General features: G+C 44.7%; 2 protein-coding genes across 7 annotated transcripts in view; both read left to right on the forward strand.

Annotated features, from left to right (window-relative positions):
• LOC119436287 (protein virilizer homolog) overlaps positions 1-8,800 on the forward strand; it is a 259,809-nt gene extending 251,009 nt beyond the window's left edge. For all 6 annotated transcript variants that reach the window (XM_037703092.2, XM_049656719.1, XM_049656715.1 and 3 more), the window contains 2 exons: positions 7,636-7,715; positions 8,583-8,800. In XM_037703092.2, coding sequence (XP_037559020.2) covers positions 7,636-7,660 — 25 coding nt within the window. In that variant the 3' untranslated portion in view covers positions 7,661-7,715; positions 8,583-8,800. The remainder of the gene's footprint in view (positions 1-7,635; positions 7,716-8,582) is intronic.
• An 8,503-nt stretch (positions 8,801-17,303) lies between these two features.
• Positions 17,304-22,107, forward strand: part of LOC119436288 (phosphatidylinositol glycan anchor biosynthesis class U protein-like) — a 42,678-nt gene continuing 37,874 nt past the window's right edge. The window contains exons 1-3 of the mRNA XM_037703097.2: positions 17,304-17,474; positions 17,955-18,019; positions 18,105-18,179. Coding sequence (XP_037559025.1) covers positions 17,342-17,474; positions 17,955-18,019; positions 18,105-18,179 — 273 coding nt within the window. The 5' untranslated portion in view covers positions 17,304-17,341. The remainder of the gene's footprint in view (positions 17,475-17,954; positions 18,020-18,104; positions 18,180-22,107) is intronic.

Consider the following 22,107-nt stretch of genomic DNA (forward strand, 5'->3'; position numbering starts at 1 on the left):
ATGTAGCAGTGTGTGAAAATCAAGATTTTAGAATATGAATATACTAAACTTTGGATATCAACTCAAATATCAACTAATGGTTTGCAAATGCTTTTATTAACAAGTTTCTTCAACATGTTGGAACATTTTAATTATGTTGCAAAAGGTAAATGATAAACTACTGAACCATTACAGTAAAAGCCTGTTCATATGACACTCTGTAATTCACACTGTCTGTTTAATCTCACCAACCTTTGATGTTACTATACAGCATCTAATGCCCATTAACTCAGACAAGTTTGGCCGTGTTGGAGTTGTCACAGCGCATTTTCTGTCTAACGATAGACACAGGAGTGCGGGTAGCACTGCAAAAGTAATGGCAAATGATTGATGATTAAGTTGTGCTAGCACCCAACCAAAATGAACTGATAGTGTCTCTCTCGCTCTCTTCTTTTTTTTTCGCATTTTGCATCGCATACATGCAGGACTCCTGAAGCACAGCATGCGCTGCAAGCCCCTTCTATTGTTTTCGTTCAGTGTGAAACATCCATCTGACTCCCTATTGTCAAAATACTGCATTTGCAAAAATGTAATGCAAAACGCAATGTAGAGTGTGGAAGTGGAGGAGGGCACCTTTATTTAATTGAAAAAAAAAAGTATGATTTTAACCCCAACTATGGATGTGTAATGCACCCGCACTCATAGGCTTATGGCGAATTCCATTGGGAGAACAGGAGCACTCAAAAGCACGCTGAAAGTGCTCGTTCCAGAAGCGGCGTGTTTCAGTGGTCGAACAGGAGTGGGAGAGCCGTCATCCAGTGGTAGAACAAGAGCAGTTTCGCTGCGCCGAGAGCAGCCGGGAGCAGTCCGGACTGCTCTCGCTTGAAAAGCGGAGTACGGAGGAAGTCACGTGACTTAAACCGTCATATCCTCCTAATTTCTTTTTATTTTGCTTCAGCCGGCGCGCGCGGCGGTAATGGCGGCAGCCAAGCGTAGTTGGTGTTTTGGTACCGCTGTTTTTGACGTCGGTGATACGAGCGAGCTTCGCAGCGATTTAGCGACAGATCCTGGCATTTCTAGTCCGCCTTGCTTCTCGTTGGATGCGCGGGGGACAGCGGCAGCAAAGCGTCGTCGCCTTGTTGAAGTGCTTGAGACGCTCGACGGTGACAGCAGCGAAAGCTGCTGGAGCTCAACTTCAGATTCAAGTTGCAGTTTCAGATGATCTTCGCAGGCGGACACTTTGTGGGATGCGTCGGCGCTGCACAAAAGTATGTAGTACGTGGCCGCAAACAGTGAAATGGTTACGCCCGACAGATTACAAGACGATCACGCGTGTTTTGCCGCTCTCCTGCAGAGAATGGTGGGACGTCGATTGCTTTAGTCACATGGTACATTTCTCCTCACACGTCCCCCTCCCACCTACTCTCCGAATGTTCGCCGTATTCTAGTGGCGGGTCGAGTGTGCTTGCTCTCACTGCGCTGTCGCCCGACTCCGCACTGCGCGGCGCTCTGCTCCTGTTCTCCCAATGGAATTCGCCATTAGAATAGCACCTTGTAGCATAGTGCAATCTGCACATACATCATGGAAACGCTCATCACGCATCTTCCATCTCGCTCGAAATGGGTCATGGTTTGGGTCGCCAAGAACTATCTGGAAACATTTACCCTGCTGCGCAGGCATCCCTTAGATCATGGGTTCTCAAAGTGGGTTCCGCGGAACCCTGGGGTTCTGCAAGCCCCTGCTTGGGGTTTCGCGAGCCACTGATAAATTTTCCGTGGTCCCGCGCTCACCAAGTGGCAAAAACGGTGAAAACGAGGTGCACTCGATCCACAGAACCTCCATTACTCATGCCCGAGTGTCAAAAAGCACATCACAGCGCGTAACGGCAACGTGCGAACTGCGCAATAAATTCGTAAGCAGCTTGTAGCCACCCAATCTCCGAAAACGGGCAGCGCGCGTAAGCTTTCGCACTTAAATCTCTAAGGCCGTAATTTACCAACATGCGCATTTCTCCCATTTGTAGATAGCGTAGGTTCCGATTGCGTGTGTACTGACGTAAACGTTGGAGGAATTTTTAAAAATGTGCGAAGCATCGCAAGTACGTGCCGCAGAAGAGCAAGAACGGCACTAGCGTCCAAGCGAAATGAAGCGGCGCAGTCCGCATCGCCATGGTCCTCAGCGGCAATCATGCGCGGCACTTGATTGACAGCAACGCCGGAGCGCTTGGTGCCTAATTGTGCCCTTAAAGACTTTATTCTTGGGTTTATCGCGGCGCGTAACACCACGTTGGTGGCATGCCACGTGCCTTCATAAGTGCGTAGTTGCCATCCATGATCGCGTCGATAACCATCACTGTTTCATCCGCAGCGGTTGCGGCAACCAGTTGTTTCGTTTTCACTCGGTGCGTGCGTCGGCTGCGTGCCATGGCTGCGTGCCTTCAGAACTGCGTAGTCGCCAACCATGGTAGCATCGATAGCGACCGCGGTTTCGTCCGCACTTCTTGCAGTGAATGGTAGCTTCGTTTTGACTTGGTGCGTGTGTCGGCCGCCTGCCTTCTGAAACGCAAGGTCGTCGTCCATGATTGCATCGATAGCGGCCGCGGTTTTGTCCGCAGCGGTTGCAGCAAGCAGTAGTTTTGCTTTGACTCCGTGCCAAGCTGTCGAAGATTAAGAGCATCGGCTACATCGCGATGGACGGACAATTTGTTGGCAAGCAGCTGACCAGCGAAAAAAAATAATTAAGATGTACGCGCGCGAGGCCTTCGCTGCTGCTAGCGCTAATCAGTCATGAGATGACGAGAATTTCAGCTTCCGCACTGGTCCTGTGCTAAATATAAACAGGATGTGCTGATTCATTGAGTAAATAAAACCGTGTTGACATAGTTAAGCATTTGTTTATTGTTTTCTTGATACCCTCGATAATTCGACAGTCGGTTAATTAGGACATTTTACTTCGGTTAATTAGGGGGGGGGGGAGGGGGGGCTGTTTCTTGGCACTACATGGAGCTTAGCAGGGTTCCCTGGAACAAACATGCTTGAGACCCCTGCCTTAGATGCTTTGCATCAGTGAAGCATTGTTTCAGATTTTTTTTAAGTACGACTTCTGTTTTGCACATGTGCCAGCTAACAAGTTCCGCAACAAGATAGTGAACATGAAGGACTGCATAGCAGACGACCCTGCAAGAACTGTGACTGCTTTTACATTGGTGAAACCTTGTATTTAGCTCGACAAATTAAAGAGCGCAAACATGACATTGAAAAGGGTCGTCATGTGTCCAACGCGCTCACAGAACATGGTCAAAAGTGCAATCACGCCATTAAATGGGACAGTGTATCAATTATCACATAAGAGAAGAATGTGACGTGGCTTCTGCTCAAATTGATACTGATACAGGCAACACCTTACACTATCAACCGGACAGATGATACCATGCCCCAAGTTTATCTTTGCTCTCTTCAATGACGTGCTACACAAATGAACTGACTACAACCCTACGTCCGCTGCATTGTGAACCAAGGAACTCGTGTGGGTTCTGAAAGGTCAATAATAATTTTGACTTGGTCAGTTACCGTAATTTTTTGCTTCTTGTAAAATGTGCTACCTGTCCAGATGAGCTTTTGTCAAACTCTTGACTATGGGTCTGGTTCATGCACATATCGTGGTAACAGATCACCCATTGCTCTAAGCTAAAATTTTATAACAGCAACACAATGTCCTGCGCTGAGGGGCCAGATGGGTGTGCAGTGGGCAGCTGGCATGTTGAATAGTGAATTCGTGTGGATGGGCATCGCTGTGGTTGATCAGCCCATTTGCCTATACTCCTAGAGAAGCATCCTTACTGCTTGACTCCTTGACTCCTTTGTGCGATCACCCCCCCCACCCCCCTTTCTTTTCTTTTTTCTTTTTTTCTTTTTTTTTTTTTTTTTTTGTGCGCTGTTGTGCCTTCGCTGTCCACACATCTGCTTTTTGTTGCCGAAAAGCTCACTTTTCTGCAAGGCTTAGTTGTCCGGTGGCTGAGTTTGCCTTAGAGGCACAAAATCCAGTATCCATCCATAGCTTAGGGAGAAACAAGTGTGAAGAATTGTGTGCTCCCATAGGGCCAGCAAAAATTTTATTTGTTTTGAATATTCATATTAAATATTCGAAAAAATATGAATACTTCACTCTAAAGTGACCGATGCCATAATTGATTCTTGCATTTTTTAAGCATTGTGTTTTCACATATTTACACAAGTACACTTTGCATACATAAAAATGAAAATAAATGTAGTTGTGAATTTTAGCACTGTCAGTAAAAATGTCAAAGTATCGACCAATCGCATGCTTGTTATGAACTTGTTATAAACCAGGCATTATGTTTTAACGTGACCATAATTTTTAAAAATCATCTGTGGCATGTAGAACAGATTTGTTTATTGAGCTCCATTATTTGAAAAGGTGGACATTACTTACACTGGAAATTATTACCGTAATTCACTAATTTTACTAATTTACTACTAAATTTTACTAATAAACTTTTTTTAACTAATTACTTTAGTGCACATGCTATAATAGACGAATTGAAGCCAGTGATCTCACAAGGCACATGACAAATTTTGAAACTAGAACCAGTTTTGAGATAAGCACAGCCAAATATAGAGTAAAAATGCACTGTTGTTCCACTTACATTTTTTAACAAAATGCCCTTTTATGCATTGAAGCTTAGAAATTGCTGGAACATCAATGCATTTTGTCGCAAACTTTGGGAACACATATCTCGAAACTGCTGTCATCCTGAGAATTCATTCCAAGTGGATATGACTTTAGAAGTTACCGGCTACAGTTAGTAAATTGCAATATGTGCCATAAAGTAATTAGATTAAAATTTTATTGAATTAGCAAAACAATTTTAATTAGTCAAATATTCATTTTGATTTCTCATGCACAAAATGTCTGCCTGTGAGAGTAATCTAGCTCGAGAAGTAGAATTGTAATACATGTCGTGGTTTATTAAAAAAATTCTGTTAACAATAAATTAAAACACCCCTTATAAAGCCAATGTAGACAGCATGAACACAATATATCTGCTGTACTTTTGCATTTTATAAATAAATTTGAGCTCTGGAATTGCACTAGAATGTTGCAGTAGTGACCTGTGCAATAGTATGTCCAAAATTGAAATCTACTTTAGTGTCCTTTGAAGGGGCCCTGCAACACTTTTATTGTGGTAAATAAGCCTGCCTGGTCTCTAGACAATGCTGTTGTAAACATCTGCGCTAGATATAATTCCTGTACACACAGCAGGGAGCCTACAATTGCACTCAAAATACTTCCTGCCTTTTCTTTCATTATCTTGAAACCCAAACCACTTTACATGTAAATTGTGACAGTCAACAAAGCACAAAGGGCATTATTCAGATTTCCTTAGAGATTGTGGCTGTGACAAGAGCAAAAATGTCCTTAGCATTGCTATTGTTGTATCATTTAATTTTGCTAAATAAAAAAGCTCTATGCCTCGATGTGCCACCTAAGATAAGGACGTAAAAGAAGAAATGAAAGACACGCGCTGACCACCAACTGAGCTTTATTAGGAAATTCTCGACTTACCGTATTTACTCGAATGTAACGCGATCGCGATTGTAACACGAGGGGCGACTTTCCAGTCACGCGAAATAAACAAAATAAAACCACTAATGTAACGCGAGATGAACTTATCTGGATAAGGAAATACTAGTACCTTTATTCAGGGAATTGCAATTTGGAAATGATCTGTTCCCTCATCATAGTCGTCTGAAGAGGAGACTGAGCTTTCCTTGGACGGTCTTCTCGGGCGATCACTTTTGGGAAATTTCGCGTAACTCGGCACAGAAAGCGTCCCCGACAAGTGTTTCTGGTGCTGTCCTAAGCTCGCAATCAGCGCCAAGAGAGCTGTTGGCAGTATACTTCGAGGGTGCCGGGACGAGCCGAGTCTCGCGAAAGCGAAACTATCTCCAAAAGTGATCGCCCAAGAATTGTCATCTTCCGTGCCGTCGAGCTTGTTTGAGATTTGAGTACTTCTTAAAAGACCCCACAATCACTTCATTCGGGGTCAGTACCAGGCCACTTCTTCATGTTGCACAGAACCTTCCCGACTGGCCTCGCATTTAAAGTGGGCCTGCCGCTGGCCATCCGCAAATCGTCGACTCCTTGACGTCGATACACTAAGCCGTGGCGGACTTTCCCAGCTCCACGGCCATTGAAATTGCTCGTCTCTCGAAGCGACCGTCATACCGAATGTGCTGCGTCACCATAGCATAGCGAATGAACATAGTTGAACCGCAAAAGGCCGTAGGGTATAGCAGCATCGTAACCAGTCACAAGCACAGCGAAAACAGCATCGATTCTAACCAAAAACAAGTTCCGACTTCGGTCGACTTGTCTATGGATTGGATCGAGACGTAAAGTTACAGGTTGCCCAAGTAACGCTAAAAATCGCAAGATTTAGATTATTTGTTTTAAAATGGTCAATGATGCCGTTATTCGAATGTAGCATGAGGGTCGAGTTCAGGCAACGAAAATTATGAAAAGAACTCACGTTACAATCGAATAAGTACGGTATATGCACTACAGTGCCAACCCTTCAACCCACAGCAGTTTCATCCGCCTTTGTAAAATTTTCGAACTGTTGTTGGCTGTGTGTGCAAAGGCTTGAATGGGCAGCACGGTGGTGCATATAAATGGTGAAAGTTTTCTAATGAAGCTTAATAACGTGTCCTGTGGCTCTCCTTTTATGTTTTGGTATATGTGACACCGCTTCCATTTTGTCATCCTAATAAATGGTCTTGTTATTTCAATAGCTTTCAGAATTTCAAGGAAGTAGTGACCACGCAACTCGGAATGTTATACCAGTGAATGGTTTCAAAAAATATAATCTTCATCTGTCAGGGCAATAAAAGCAAACACTTTGTAGATGAGGAGAACCACTCTATTGTGGAAGGTCATGTCAACACGTTCTGCTTTTCTCATGCCATCCACAGTCCTAGAACTTCTTTGTTAGACAATGTATATTGGTCTTCTACCACTTCTCTTTTGAACTAATTAGCAGTAATTATAGTTACTGATTGACCAGGTTTATTTACTATGTTTAAAAAGTGTTGAACGACCGTTTTAATTTGACTCTTTGTTAATTTCAAAAACTGAATAATTTGCCGTACAGTCCCGCGAATATTTACATTATTCTGTGGCGTCAAACATGTGGCAAGCCAATTTCCTCATGATGCATTGTTACTTGAACAATTTCAAAGAACTGCAGAAGCCTTTCTATTATTGATGTGTTTTTTTTTTTTTTTTTCTTCCCTCCTTGTTTGTTTTGAGCAGCAGTAATGCATTAGGAAATGAACGTCTTAGTAGATGCTGATTGACTACTGAGCAACCTGTCTGTCTGTAGGCTTGGAAGCCCTGGGTTATGTGTGGCAGGGCTGGTGATTTTGTTAAGTTTTTACGTTGCACTATTAGGATGAAACTTCTTAAATATTGGGGCAGTACTTGACTGCTTATTTCACAAAATAAATTTAATTACTCTGTTTCACATTTCCATTGTCAATAGCTGTATGCTGGGACTTGATATGTGAGAAGCAGTCGAGCAAAATTCAAACTGTTCACACGTTTCCTTTCTTTTTTTTCCTTTGTTCTTCTAGAGCCTCCTGGGATTCTCTCAAGTGACATTTTAAATTCATCATACTTCGTCTGTCATATCTCATATTTGCTTGTCTTGATGGTAAGTGTAATACAATGTGATAGTTTATGGACAGTTCTTCATCTCAGTAGCTTTATGCAATAGTGTAGATAGAGAAGCTATGGGCATTTTCATCAATTTTGAAAAGCATTTGCTCCATAATATAGCTTAGATAACTTGCTTTGGAAAGGGGCTCCAAGTTTTGAGGACTAAGATCTTGTAAAAAGGCTTTTGCCTTAACTAATCAGATTATGTCTTACCATGTGAATGCACCTGTTTCAAATTATTGTAAAAACAGCCTTAAAATGCAGCCTGAAGATGCTGTGCTGAAATGCCATCCAATTATTGAGGCGTGTGAACAGGTGCTAAATATTCAGCCTTTATCATAGATTTAATTATATTCTTTGCTTTTGATTCATTTAATTTCAATCACTGTGTTACATTTTTGTAGTAGCATGGTAAGAAGCATTGTTGAATTGTTTGTACTATGCAAGGAATGTGTAGGCAATAAACTCAACATGCTGTCTGTTCCCTGTTAAACAAGAAGTGCCAAAATCACCTTCGTGTGGCTTGCTCTGCATGGCATGGGTCCATTACTTATACTTCACAATAAAGTTAATGGCACTTTCTCCTCACTTAATGCCTTAATTTGTGAATGAATGTAAGCTGAGGTATTTTTTGCAGTTGTTTGTACTTTGTAGTGACACAATATCTTGTGTGGCACAATACCCTTTGAACCATGTGAGGTAAAAACAGTAATTATAAAATTATCATTACACCATATTGGTGAGAGCACTGGGAAATGAAATTAACTTAATGTGCCCTTGATCAACATTTGCAATTTTAGAGATTTTCTGTTATCCACTAATAATTAGTATGTGGGCTTTTTATTTTTCTGAATGTTTACAGGATGATTTCAGCAGGAACATCTTTGTCTTCTTCAAGATAATGGGATGCTGGGAACACAGCTTCGTTCATTCTCGTGATAGAAGACTGGATTGGCTTGAAAAATCATACACCAAGAAAGAAACTGCTCTGTACAGTGTGAACTTTTTTTTTTTTTTTTCTCCCATTCTTGTGCATTCTGAAAAAAGTGTGTGTGTAGAAATAAATGTTTTGGTCAATGAGTGGTTCAGTTCTTTTGGGCCAATTTTTTGTACTGTCGATAATCAAAGTTGGAGGAGTAAGCAGATTGAAGGGATGTGAATGTGTTCACGTGCTTTCGCTTGGGAGTAACTCATAGTCACAAACAGTTGCTCACTGGCTGGCTTCTACGGACTGTCACATGGTCTACGGCAACAAAATAGAGGGGTCTTGAAAGCTACAAGAGAGAGAGAGAAAGAGCGCAAACTTTTATGTGAGATTGTGAGCTCCCTGCTTCATGCAGTGAAATAATTGGCTTGTGTGTTCGTGGCAGCATTGTCTACAGATCGCAAAAATTTTCTTATTCTGTTAGAAAAGTGTTCAGTGCCCCTTTAATGCATCTAGGAATGAAACAATACCAGAAAAGCCGTTGTGGATTTGAGATGGTTGAATTTAATGACTATGGCAGTATCTAGATATTTTTTGGAATTTTGAAATATACTTGCATTTGTCAACAAGCAAGTGCCAATTGAAGTACTATAGATATATCAGTTGCTTGTATCCACTCCATAAATCTAGCAGGAGCAGGTCAGCAAGCTTGCAGTGTTTAGTGGCAGTTGTGATGCTTGTTAAATCTAAACTTCGACATTAACTTCGGGATTCCATTCAGTTTTTGTTGGTTTGATTTAGTATACAGATTCCACGCAATCTTAGTATATGCCATATTAGGAGTTACTAAATATTCAGTATATACGGGGATTTTTCATTAATTGGCCTGTTTATGTTCCATCTTAGGGCCCAGAGAGCTTTATTATAGCCTTGCCACATACAAGATCAGTATGTTGATTCAATCTAAGGTCAGCATTATTCCAAAGTACTTGTGTTTACCGACTTTGCTAATGCTTATACTGTTTATATTGTAAGGATATTCTAAACTTTCCCTTTTTATGTATGTGGACATAGACAGATTTTATGCACATTAGAGTGTAATTTGGCTTGATTATTCAAACTTCAGAGTCTATTATATACCGCACAATGATAGGCACAAAGTCTCACAGGAACACTGATATCATTCGGTGAGTCATTTATAAATTTCGAGAATAGCACTCGGTCTAACACACTTCGTTGCAGAACACCGGAGACAACACCAGAAGGGTTTGATTTGTACTCTGCAAATTCAATGTATTTCTCTCTACAATAAACATAAGAAAACCAGCATGTGATCATTGCGGTGTTTTAAAAGATAGAATAAATTTTTTATAATTAACTTTGGATGAGGCACTTTGTCGAATGCTTTTGCAATGTCAAGGAAAACTATATCTGTATGAGCCTGAAGCGTTTATTGACTGAGACACGTCATCAATATGTTTGACGAGTAAGTTTGTTTTGGAAAACTTTTTTTGAAAACTATGCTGTTGAGGGAATTCAAGTAATGTACGTCCAGGTAAGCAACTGACTGTTTGTATATGATGTGCTCTGAAAGCTTAGAACACATGCATGTTATGGAAATCAGTCTATGATTTGCAATGTCGGCAGTGCTGACACTTTTGTGTACAGGTATAACTTTAGCATTTCCATGTTCATGGAAAGCAATCACTATCAACAGGTGACTGAAATTTTTTAGTTAGATATTCAAAATTTCATTCCACATATCAACACAAAAACATTTGGAATGCTCTCAAGACCATGTCTATGTTAGATAGGAGGTCAAGGACACCTTGCTGATTGATTTCAATGGCTCCAATAAGTAGTCAAAAAATAGCATTGGTAATTTTAGGCATATAATGACATCTTTTATGAAAATCGAATTTTGCACACTTGCGAAAGAAGTTGCAAGTTAAGGGTTAAGAAACTGCGTGGATTTGCATTATAAAAACCTATCGTTACATTCTTTTATGCGGCAATTCAAGTGGTGGCTCAACTGCTAAATGATTATCTCTTTACTGGGGCTTGCACACTTTGAGCATTTTCGTTGTCTCTGTCTTTATCTACACTCGTATACATTTTTAAAACCTTGTAGCACTTGCGCATGCAATTTTTAAAAGATTCCATGACTATTGCAATGAAGTAGTCCCATAAGTCATCTCTAGTGGCATTCTATTCAAAGGAAGAAAGCCAGGATCTCTAATGCATATTTCATTATAGTAGCAGAGAAATTCAGAACCACTTTACAAGGCAGCCAGAGAAGTTTCAGTAAATTTAACGACATATGCTCCAAGAACCATAAAGCAAAGTTGAATGCAGTATATTGACAAAACAGAAGGCAAGCTTCAAAAGCTGCTTGCAGCTCGAGACCTCTCTGTCCTGATAATATGGTCAGTCAGTCGATTTCGAGCAAGATCAAATCGCCTAAACGTATAATATTATTCCCTTAATGCATGTTTGATTCCGTAAATTTTCTTCACAGCCAACAGTATGGATTTTGTGCAAGTGTCCTCGTGTCCTACTGATGCATGTACACGGACATGCAGATCTCGCTTAACGTGTTCGAAAAAAGATTTTGAGTTTACTTCTGCACTGTTCTTGTTAAACTTTTGCAGAAAGATCGCATTTTGGAGTGTACGTCGTTCAGTGCAACAAATGGCGCAGTTAATTGCCTGTTTTTTAAGAAAAATGTGCCAATTTGCCTTCGTTTATTGGGATGTGAGCTTCTACCGCGACAGCGCAAGCATAAACTGGTGTCGCCGCCAGCCGGCAGTTACAAAAATCAGCTGGTCAGGGAGGGTTACCGCGTGTTGCCCGCACTACACTCTACCCGCACCTCTGAAATATGCGGCAGCCATCTCTGAAACGCAGCTGCCGGCAGGCGACGATACAAGTTTATGTTTGCGCTTTTGCGGCAGCAGCTCGCATACCCATAAACGAAGGCGAATTTGCGCTTTTCTTTACGAACCTCGTCTGGTTTCGTGACCGCGGGTATGGTGGCCAGAACAAGGAGGTTTAAACCTCCTTGGGCCAGAAGGGGAGGTGCCCGGGAGCAACGCAGCCTTCGAAGAGCGCGGCATAGAATAAAGAACCAAGGAGCGCGGCGCGTGATGCAGCGAATCATGCTGCCGAGTGGTGGCGCGCGCGTCGACGCTTAGATACGGTCATGGAGGAAGGAAAAAAACTTTGGCAAAACTTTTTTACCTCCAAGTATTTTTTACCTCCATGGATACGGTAGCCACCGTAGTTTGGCTACTGCCGGAGCTAGCGAGTGCGCTTGGTTGGCATGGTTCTGCTCGGTTCTTATGATCCACGCTCGTTTCTGCTCGCATTCACGCTGTGCAGTTGTGCCTCCTTGTGGTGACAATATTTTTGCACGTTGCCATGCCGTCAGCAATGGCAAGTAGCATGAAACGACAGACGCAATGTTTTGCGCCCGGCTGCACAACATGCTATGTTTGTTTCTGCTATAATAGCAGGGAGAAAAAAAAAACATCCTTTTTTGCGGTGCCTGATGACGATGAGGCACTTAAAGCGTGGCAGCGGGACAGAACTAAGATAATGCTGTTTTGACAGATTATTTTTTTGTATTCCGCCTAATTACATCATTATTCATAATTAATGAATCAACTTCTCAAATATTATAATTTAGATGAAAAGTGTCAATGAAAAAATTGTAGAGCAACATGAAAAACTCCCGATACAGCTTTCTGTTGCTCTACACGTGCTACATAAAAGCGTTTTTCGGAGCGTGAAAGAAGCCCGCGAATACACGCAAGGTGCCTCGAGCGGAAGGTCGCGCGGCAATTTTGCGTGTATTCGCGGGCTTCTTTCTGAAATTTCAAACCAAACGCCCTGTGCCCTTCTTGCGGGCGCCGCACGGCCGCCCGTAAAACGAGCAATTGCAAGGAATTGTGGGGTACACCGTCTGCTAGCAGCTTCCGGTTCGACGGACGACGCGGTGGCATGTCCGACGCACGTGTTTTTCTACGCGGTTTCAACTGTCACTCGTACGAAGCTTTCCGTCCGCTTTGTCGACCAGCAATGTCGTGCCATCCATGCAGCTGATTTCTAGGTTTCAGTTCACTCTGGGCGCGACGATGACGAGCCAAGTAAGGCAAGGATATACTTTTATTCATAAACGAACTCTGGTTTTCGTTTCGGCAGCATTTTTTGTTTTTGCCAGGTTTAGCTCTATGACATTTGCCGCTGCTTGGACGCTACGTCACTAACGGCTCTGCCTGCGGGTCAGTCAGACATATGAAAAAGCAATCTTCATCCGATAATTTATCAAGCGTATAGAAACATTACTTAGAAAATCGGGTGTTGTGGCGATGGCTATAGCAGCCTGGTATCGCCAGTAACGGCGCAGCTAGCGTATAGAAAATGAAGTGCTGGAAATGTTTGAAGCTGCGCGCTGTCAACGGCATTTCTTGGTCGAAACTCGAGGTTCATTTCAAGTGGTACGTAGTTAGAAGTTTTCGCTTTTTTTGTCAACAAGATGGGAAAATAGCCGTATCGCCGACATATTACTGCTGCGCATTACTTCTATCTGTGTTGAAGGAACTAAGGTGGGCTATTTGGTTACAGGTATTATGTATGTATCTCGCTGTGTCCCGTTTAAATTTGCGCCGTAAAACCATGTTTCATAATACCTTCTATATGTGCATGCGAGTACTGAAATTGCTTAAGTCAATGTTAGAGAAAGAAATATCTTGGGGAATCATTCCGTGTCGGCCATTACACAGCTCATTGCCGCCTGATAAGTGGCGTGCACTGCACGTTCATTTTCTTTTTGTTCACTGATGGTTCAGTTTTGAAAGTGGCAGCCATGCCTCTGATGCTTGTGCACAGCTGACTCAGCAAGGGATGCTGCAAGGCAGTAGTTACATGAGTTTACCTTTAACACTTGAATTTGAGCAGCCAACTGCTGATCAGCCGACCATGGTTTTGCTAGGCGCCTGCAACCGGGTAATCTTCGAGTGTGACAAAGCCGGACTGCAAGCGCATCAATAGGCTTCAATGGTGAAGCGCTGGCGGCGGCTGCGCTTCCTCGAACCGAAAACAGCAAGCAGACGGCGCATCACAGAATCCCTCGCTCTTTTACGGGTCACCTATTGGGCAATCGTGCAAGTACAACTCTTCTAGTACACTGTAGCTGTAGTGCAAGTGCGCTACGTCGTTTGCCTTGCTGTGACGTAACTCACAGTGGCACTTGACTTTGAGAATTAATCAAGGCAACAGCAGTTATTTCTTTGATCATGAATTCAACACACAAATAAAAAGTTAATATAAATAATAAAACCTACAAACCGAATGTCTGCGTGTCTTTGTTTTACTTCCGTTTTCCGTTTCGGCTGCTTGTTCCCATGTCGTGCAATCGCGGGCGCAGAAAACGAAACCGAAACTATGCGGTCTCGTTCGATCATGGAGGAAGGAAAAAACTCCATGCGTTCGATCATGCTCTGTGATCCGCTTGTGTCTGCCTCAGTGCCCGTGCACATCGCCAGGTACTGTCCGTGGCGGTCCACATGGGCATCAGCGCGGGCAACCTGGCCGAGCTTCTGGCGGACCAGTTCGCGGCCAGCCCTGCATGCACCACCTCCAGAGGCAGTCGCCCGATCAATCCCATTCTCCTGCCACCACGCGGACTGGGTGACTGCACAAATACAAGCACTGTGCAGCGAACCAATCCACGTGTACGAGTTGAAGGCGGCACTTGATCAAACCAGGCGACGCAGTGCTCCGGGAGCTGACAGAATCACGTTCCAAATGCTGCGCAACATATATAGGCCTCACCGTCTCCACAGCCAATACCGAGGCCATGCTGATTCATCCACTGGCCTCAGCTCGACGCTACACAAAGCAGCTGAAGATTGCTGGCCGTGCCCTACCTTGGAAGTAAATGGTCACTTACCTGGGGCTCGCCATTGACCACCGGCTCACGTGGATTCCTGCAGCCAAAGCCGCTACTACCAAGGTGTGCCGGGTGCAGGGAGCTGTCAGCAAGCGGCAGCAACATGACCGTGGCTGCAACACAAAGTGGGCGCTGCGGCTGAACCATGCCGCAGCAACGCCCGTGCTCTTGTATGCCCTTCCATTGGTCAACCTCACACCAGCCAGGAGAGAGCACCTGGAGGTCTGCACAGAGGTGCTATTAGGAGCATCCTGGGGCTCCCAAAGCATTCACTGGTCGCTGCAACACTGGCAAAGGTTGGTGAATGACCGCTCTCGCTGAGGATGCTCGAACGCGCCCTGGGGCACATTGACCGCCTTCATCGTGCTCCGGATGGTGGAGACAACGCCCCCAAGTTGGTGGAGACCCGCTGGCTAAACTCCACAGCCAGCCGTCCTCACGGATTGGAGGTCTGTGCCTGCTGTACGAGCCGGTGATCACGGACCCCCCTGTGGCAATCGCGCTGCCTCCACCACACCTTCTACCAGCGGACGTCCACCTCTCGCTCAATGGAGCGCATAAACGACAGACACCAGCTGCAGCACTGCAACAGGCTGCAGCCTGCAAACTCCACGATTATCTGGGAGGAAGTCTGCTGGTCTACACAGATGAATCAGTCCTGGCCAACGGATCGGCCGCTGCAGCCTACACCATCCCGGCTAGGGCGGTCAACAGACAATGTCGGATCCCCGTCGCCGCAAGCTCCACCGCGGCAGAACTAGCGGGGCTCCACCTAGCCGCCTATGTCCTGGCTGAGGACCCTCATAGGCAACCGGTGGCAGTGCTGCGACTCGAAGCCAGTGCTCCAGAGCCTAATCAACCACCGCCGATATCAGGGCTTACGGGGGCCTTGCTCAGCTCGAAATTCTCGGCATTGGCTGCCGCGGGGGTCACCATCTCGTTTCACTGGCTGCCTTCCCATGTGGGAATAGCCGGTAATGAGGCAGCGCACACCCTCGCCAAAACCGCCCACCATCGATCCTGAAGTGCCGCTCACACGAGCACTCGTTTCCTCGGATTTTTCAAAGCAGCGCCTGAAAAAACTGCTCACAACCGTCCACCCGGATGCCAGAGTGGCAAACGGCAACGGTCCCAGGGCACTTCCAGAGTGCCTTACCAGGAAGGAACGCGCAACGTTGCTTCGACTGCGCACGGGCTGTGCCTGGACGGCGGCGCGGTGGCACGCCAAGGTACGCTCCACCTCACCGGCCTGCCAACGTTGCGGCGACCCCGAGACCATCGAGCACCTTCTCTGTGCTTGCCCAGCGCGGACACAGGACCGCTCAAGAGTCATCACTGCCTACAGGCAACAGCTAGGGTCTACCTGCTGCGACAACCAGCGACCTCCTGTTCCCGTCGCCTGCCCACCTCCGAGCTTTTGGAGTTTGTGGAATTGAACGGGAACACCGTCCATCGCTAAGCGCTCGCCCCCAGCAGGCCACCGCCTCCATCACCAGCCTCCTCCATGATCGGATGAGACTCTTGCTGCTTCTCCTTCTCTTCCCTTCCTTTGAAAATGTTTATCTCCCTGTTCCCCTGACGCTGCGCCGTGCTCCCTATTGGGCAGCAGAAATAAGCGTCATTTTCTTCTTCAATAAAATCACTACTACTACTTGACTTATCCCGCTAGTCATGTGTTCACGTGCACAGCGCGCAAAGTCGTGCACAGCAGGGAACGAATTTCGCTTGCGTAGTCTAGAAGGGGGTACAGTGTACTAGAAAGCTTCTAGAAAGCTTCTAGAACACTGTAACGGGGGCAAGTGGAGAGGACGTCATGAGGTGATGGTCTATAATGTTGGTGGCGACGCTCGCTTCCTGAAATCGTGGGTTCGTGGCACTGAAATATTTGTCTCTGATATTAATGAACCAATTTGAAAAAAAAATGCTTGCGGTGGAACGCTCCCTAGAGGGCACGTAAAAACTTCCAGCGTGCATAGAGTTTCTCACTATATAGTGTGAAACTCTATGCCAGCGTGTAACCAAAATTTGCTCTGTGGCCTGATGAGGGGCCCAAGGCTCATTCACACCAGCGACTGTGAGTGTCCCTGTATAGATTACGAACAGTTGCACCCTTTGGGGCGTATTTTTGCCACAGAACGATAATCGTCATCTGACTTGCGTGGCTTTCCTTTCTTTAACGCCGTGCGCCCGGCACTTCTCGGTCACGAACGGCAAGAGCGTTATCAGCGTGACACAGCGTTCTCGACAGGAAAGTAGCAAGTGCAGAGTTTTCAAGATAGGAAACGCAAGCAAGACAGATGACGATTATCGTTGTGTGGCAAAAATGCACCCCAAAGGGTGCAACTGTTTTTAGAGTGTAAACGTGTGGCGCACTTGTGCACTTTACTGGTAGCCCTGTCCTGCACTCACACATAGTCACAGACCCTACCATTATCGAGAAATAATACAGTCATGAGAAAATGCAAATCGATGAAGGTGCGATGATATTTTTTATGTAAATCGCCACGCTCGGGGTCACTCGTTAATTCTGCTATGGCAACCTTAAAAAGATTCTCGTGTCATGATTTACTGATTTCATTTATTCTTGGGTTTGTTTTTTTATTTTATGTTAGTTTAGGTTTATCTGCTGTTCTTTTCATTTCTTTCATTTCTCTGTGGTAACGCCGGTTTGAAGACGGCGACCCGATACAAAGGGAAAGACCACCATCACCATCACTATCGTCACGTTCAGGCGTAAACAAACATGGCGGTTGTATCAAGTGGGCTGGTCTTGGTTATGGGGATTATTTTACGTTTAGGGCTTATTTATACACCTCTGGCGCGCCCAGTGTCTGATAGAGTCGAAGTGTCAACACCTATGAACTCGTGGAGGCGTGGTAAGAATCGATTTTACCTCTGCCTGTACACTGTCGTGCTACCGGCGTTTGGCATTGCTCATTTGTGTGTCGCATGTCATGTGTCAGATTTTTGCTGCCGTTGGGAAGACACCTACCACTTGTTTATTTCAAGAATGTAGCAATAATATGGTACCGATGTATCTATAGCGTGTCGAATTAATATTCGTACACTTCTTTATAGCATGCGTCTGGAACAAAGTTTCGCTACATACGTAGGCAGAAACGATGTTCAACTGGACAAACATGCTTAGAAGCAAAAAGTGCAGCATAGTTGTGTGACGCCTATACCCAGTTTCTCTTTTCATTTCCAAGACAATTCTTGACCAAACATAAACAAGGTACGATGCCGTACTTCAGCTCACGACGTAACAGTGCAAGGGGAAACTGGCAAACGGCCTTCGGAGGTCGGTGTGTGAGAAACCTTTCGAAAAATTTTACGATCTTTTCATTGCAATCTAGTCACAGAAGGGCTCTACCTCCATCGCATGCAACTGTCGCCATACGATGGAGATATTTTCCATGAGGTAAGTTATTCACGTTGTGAGCCTGCAAGTAAGGCAACACCCAACTACCCTTTGTGAAACTAATGCATTGGTCTTACATTTGCAGCCTCCTTTGAGCTTAATGGTGTATGACTACGTCACAAAGGCCATTGACGAGCAATGGATACCGCTCTTGTTTATTGTAAGTTGCGTGTTTTCTTATTCTTCTCTGGGTTCTCTGTGTTGGAGCAATTACACAACCACAGTGCAGCAAAAAAGTTTCGGATTCCGCGAGAGCTTTGTGCGAGGTGGAACAGCCTATTCTTGCAACATTTGTCTCAAAATCTTGTAAACAAAAAGACTGTGCCACTGTGGCGCTATGCTGTCGGGGAATGGTTTTTCTCATTCCTAGTCTTTTATTTTCACGTGCACTGTCATTTGTCAATAGAGTTAAAGGGGCCCTTCAAAAACTTTTATTAAAGCTACCATTTTTTTGCACTACTTCTATTCCCATTACATGGGGGAATCGCAAAAGCAACTATGGAAATTTGTACACTCAAGTAAGCATTATTAAAAGTTTGAAATTACAAAAAAATTGTTGAACCATTTTTAACACAAATTTTGGCAGTTTCCAATCTCGCATTTCACTCTCCCATTGATGTTTCTTAGTGCAGCAAATTGCAGCATCACTTTCCAGATGGGTAAGGGATGTTAGTGTGCCATGTTTGCTTAACCTGATAAGCATGCAAAATGATATCTGGCACCAACAACCTGCTTTCAACCATGAGCAGGTGTCACTGAAAGTCCGTTGTGTTGGAGTGAGACCTTGGCCTTAGGTTTTTCTCCCATGTAAATGAGTGTGAGCAGTGTCCATGCAACGTTGATGGTGTATAAATAGTTGGAAACATCACTGTGACAATTTACGGTGGTGAAACAGTGTACAGGTGCATCCACTGCGCGGGGGAACACAGGAGCCCGTGGCAACGCTCTGCGGAGCACTACCATCGACGCCTCGTAAAGTGTTGCTGCACAGGCGCAATCAAAGCGATTGGTGGAGCACCCAGTGCATCATCTGATAAGAGTTGCTCCCTCTGCCGCTCCTGCCCGCACTGCTTCGATGTTCGCATTGCCATGTTGTCAACGGCAACGAAGTTTTATAACTAAAGCGGGATTCACACGACAGGATGGATTGCCGATACAGCCAACGAATGAGCATGACGTAGCTCAGCGCTACTGAATCCTGCCACACTCAGAAACACCGAAGACGAGGTGCTAGCGGCATCAGTTATTGCAGCCCAACTGCTTCACGGTCGTCCTCGTACTAAATTGGCACTCCGTCCTGTCATGCAAATCAAGGCTAAAACTCGGGTAGTTTATGTGGCTGCATTCTTCTTGATGCAAAAGTGGTAAAATATGCAGCTACATCTACAACCCTTCGCAATGTCAGTGGGTTTATGGCAAATACTGAGAGACACACTGGCACAATTATAATGATTCCAACTTCTGATATGGTCGTGTTCTCTGTGACCATTTATAAAGAACTGCCTCGTTTTTGTGCGACTTGATTTCTTTGTAGCAAGTTGCTGTGCAATAGCTAGAGTGTCAGAGGAGGAACACTGTGCGACTATTCTCAATGGTGATGCGGCCAAGTATTAGACACTAGTTGCTGTCATTCGCCTGGAACACACAGGCTACGTGTGTCACTTCTGGAATTCCTCACTGTTTTCTGCTGTGCTGAATTATGGCACGATTGTTGTTGAGAGCAATGCAACCCAATGTTAATCGCATCATGTGCTAAGACAACACAAGCTGGATGCATTGTCCCACAGCGGCGGTATTTTTGAGTGATCACACTCAGGAGACGTTGGAATCCCTTGAGACTTGGCACTGGACTCGTCGAAGTACATACGGGCGACTGTGTGCTTGGTACTGTGTGAAGATAGCGAACTTGGCTCCTGAAGATAGCGATAGCGGCTCCTGTGGGCGAAGGCGCACACGGCGCCTTCGCCCCACAGGAGCCGGAGTCTGAGAGTTCCGGAGCTGTCACACCTACGCAGGCAAAGACACAATTTATATGGAACATTAATCTTGTGAATGAACTATGAATGAACTTGTGAATTTATGCAATAACAACTAGACAAAAAGCAAAGCACTGTCGGAAACGTACATACCGTGTCCTGCAAACCGTGCATATCCAAGCTTTCTGCCATTCTATCTGGTGAGCCTGAAAACTCAGGAAATTGAATGGCTCCACCAGCTATGTCATGTTTGAGTACATGTTCATGCACCCAAAAACGCAACATATATGTTTGGATTTGGTTCCACGTAGTATTTTGGCAGTGCAAAACAGAAGAATGAATGGAACATAATCAACCAATGTATGGGGGAATCATATTTAAGTTTTACAGAATTCTGAAAAATCGCCTCTGGCAGATAGCATAATTTTAGTCCTTGAGCTGGATTGCTCAAAGCAGTGTATATTACTTGTGCAAGAAATCAAAATGCTTTATCGACTAATTAACTAGAATCTAAAAATTTTTGATTAATTACTTTAGCCACATATTGCAATTTACCAATTGTAGCTGGTGAGTTTTCAAAGCATATCCACTTGGAAAAAATTTCGAGGATGGCACGGGTTTCAAGATATGCGCTCTCAAACTAGTTGTAAAAGTGCAATGTTGTACCACTTACTTTTTAAACTACTCTTTTATGTATTAGAGCACAAAAGTAACTGGAACACCCATGTATTTCATCACACCCTTTGGTTATGAATATCTTGAAACTAGTCTCATTCATTCGTTACAAGTGGGTATCGCCTTGCAAACTCACCAGCTACAATTTGTAAATTGCAATACGTGCTGTAATGTAATTAAGAACTTAATTAGTGTTTTTGCTAATTAGTCAATTGTGCATTTCGATTTCTCTCCCCAGTAATGTCCGCCGCTTCTAGTAATCTAGTTCAAGGACTACTATTATGCTATCTGCCGCAGGTGGTTTTTAAAAATTCTGTAAAACTTAAAAATGATCTCCCCGAATAGCTGGCGGCTGCACCTGTTGCGCCCGGCCATCACGTGCCATTACATGTGCGGTGCCGCCGCATGAAGGCGCCACTTGTCCACAATCATCCCACGTCTTGTGCCTATACTGGCATCACAGAACATACGTTGTGCTCAAGAAGGTAGCCATAGCCGCATGGAATAAAAGTTCAGGGGGAACACCGTGGCTTGAGAGTAGAGTAAGGTTTAACCACTTGTAGCTCTCTTAATATAGCGCACTGACATGAAATTCTTGTCAAAGCTTTCCATGAAAAATACTCACTTTTATAGGCGATACTCTTAGGTATACCAAAAATCTTTTCAGGGACCCTTTCAATCATTGCTATTAAATTAATGCCCCTGGAAAAAAACTAGAGTAGCACCAACTGCACCCCTTCGCCTCTGCCTCCTCTCTAGGCAGCTGCAGCAGTGCCTCTAGGGTGTCCACAAGGAATCTACGAACGCGACAGCCGCGAGCACGACTGGGCGCATCCGAGCTCGACTGACACGCCTTTGTGTCTCCGGCATCCATGGTACCAGGGCTTCGCCGCCGTTGCCTCAGTACGAAGCTGCATTGGCGGTATTAAGCAGTATTAAGGCGAGAGCCTTATTATGTCTCGTTTTGGGTTGACCTAGAAGAAGTGGAGCCAAAAATCGGACAAAGAATCGATAACTAAATAAGATCATTGCAAACCCCATCACAAACATCACGAAGCCGCAACGAGCCCGGTTCAAAATCAGTCCGTCCGATCCGCTGGAGCCACACTTGTCACTGGGCTGCAATTCCTGGTCCCCGACAAATTGCAAAAAGCTTCTTTTCCCTAGTGTGCCTATTTTTGCAACCACTAGCACAGCAGGTCGGCATCCGAAACGCTCAGAGCCACCGTGCAAACAGATTCAGACGCGGTCAACAAAACTAAGGAAGACGCCATTCCCCGAGCAAGTAAACAAGAAAAAAAAAAGAGTGGACACTCTAGGTGGCACTTTCTCGACCTTCTAAAAACATAGTGCGTCACGTTTGAAACCGTGCGATTTCTCAGCGCTGCCAAGCTTAGCTGGATGTCCATTTCCAGTGCAGTGGGTGGCGCTGCCTTC

The sequence above is a fragment of the Dermacentor silvarum genome, chromosome 1 (genome assembly GCF_013339745.2).
Source record: "Dermacentor silvarum isolate Dsil-2018 chromosome 1, BIME_Dsil_1.4, whole genome shotgun sequence".
Lineage (NCBI taxonomy): Eukaryota > Metazoa > Arthropoda > Arachnida > Ixodida > Ixodidae > Dermacentor > Dermacentor silvarum.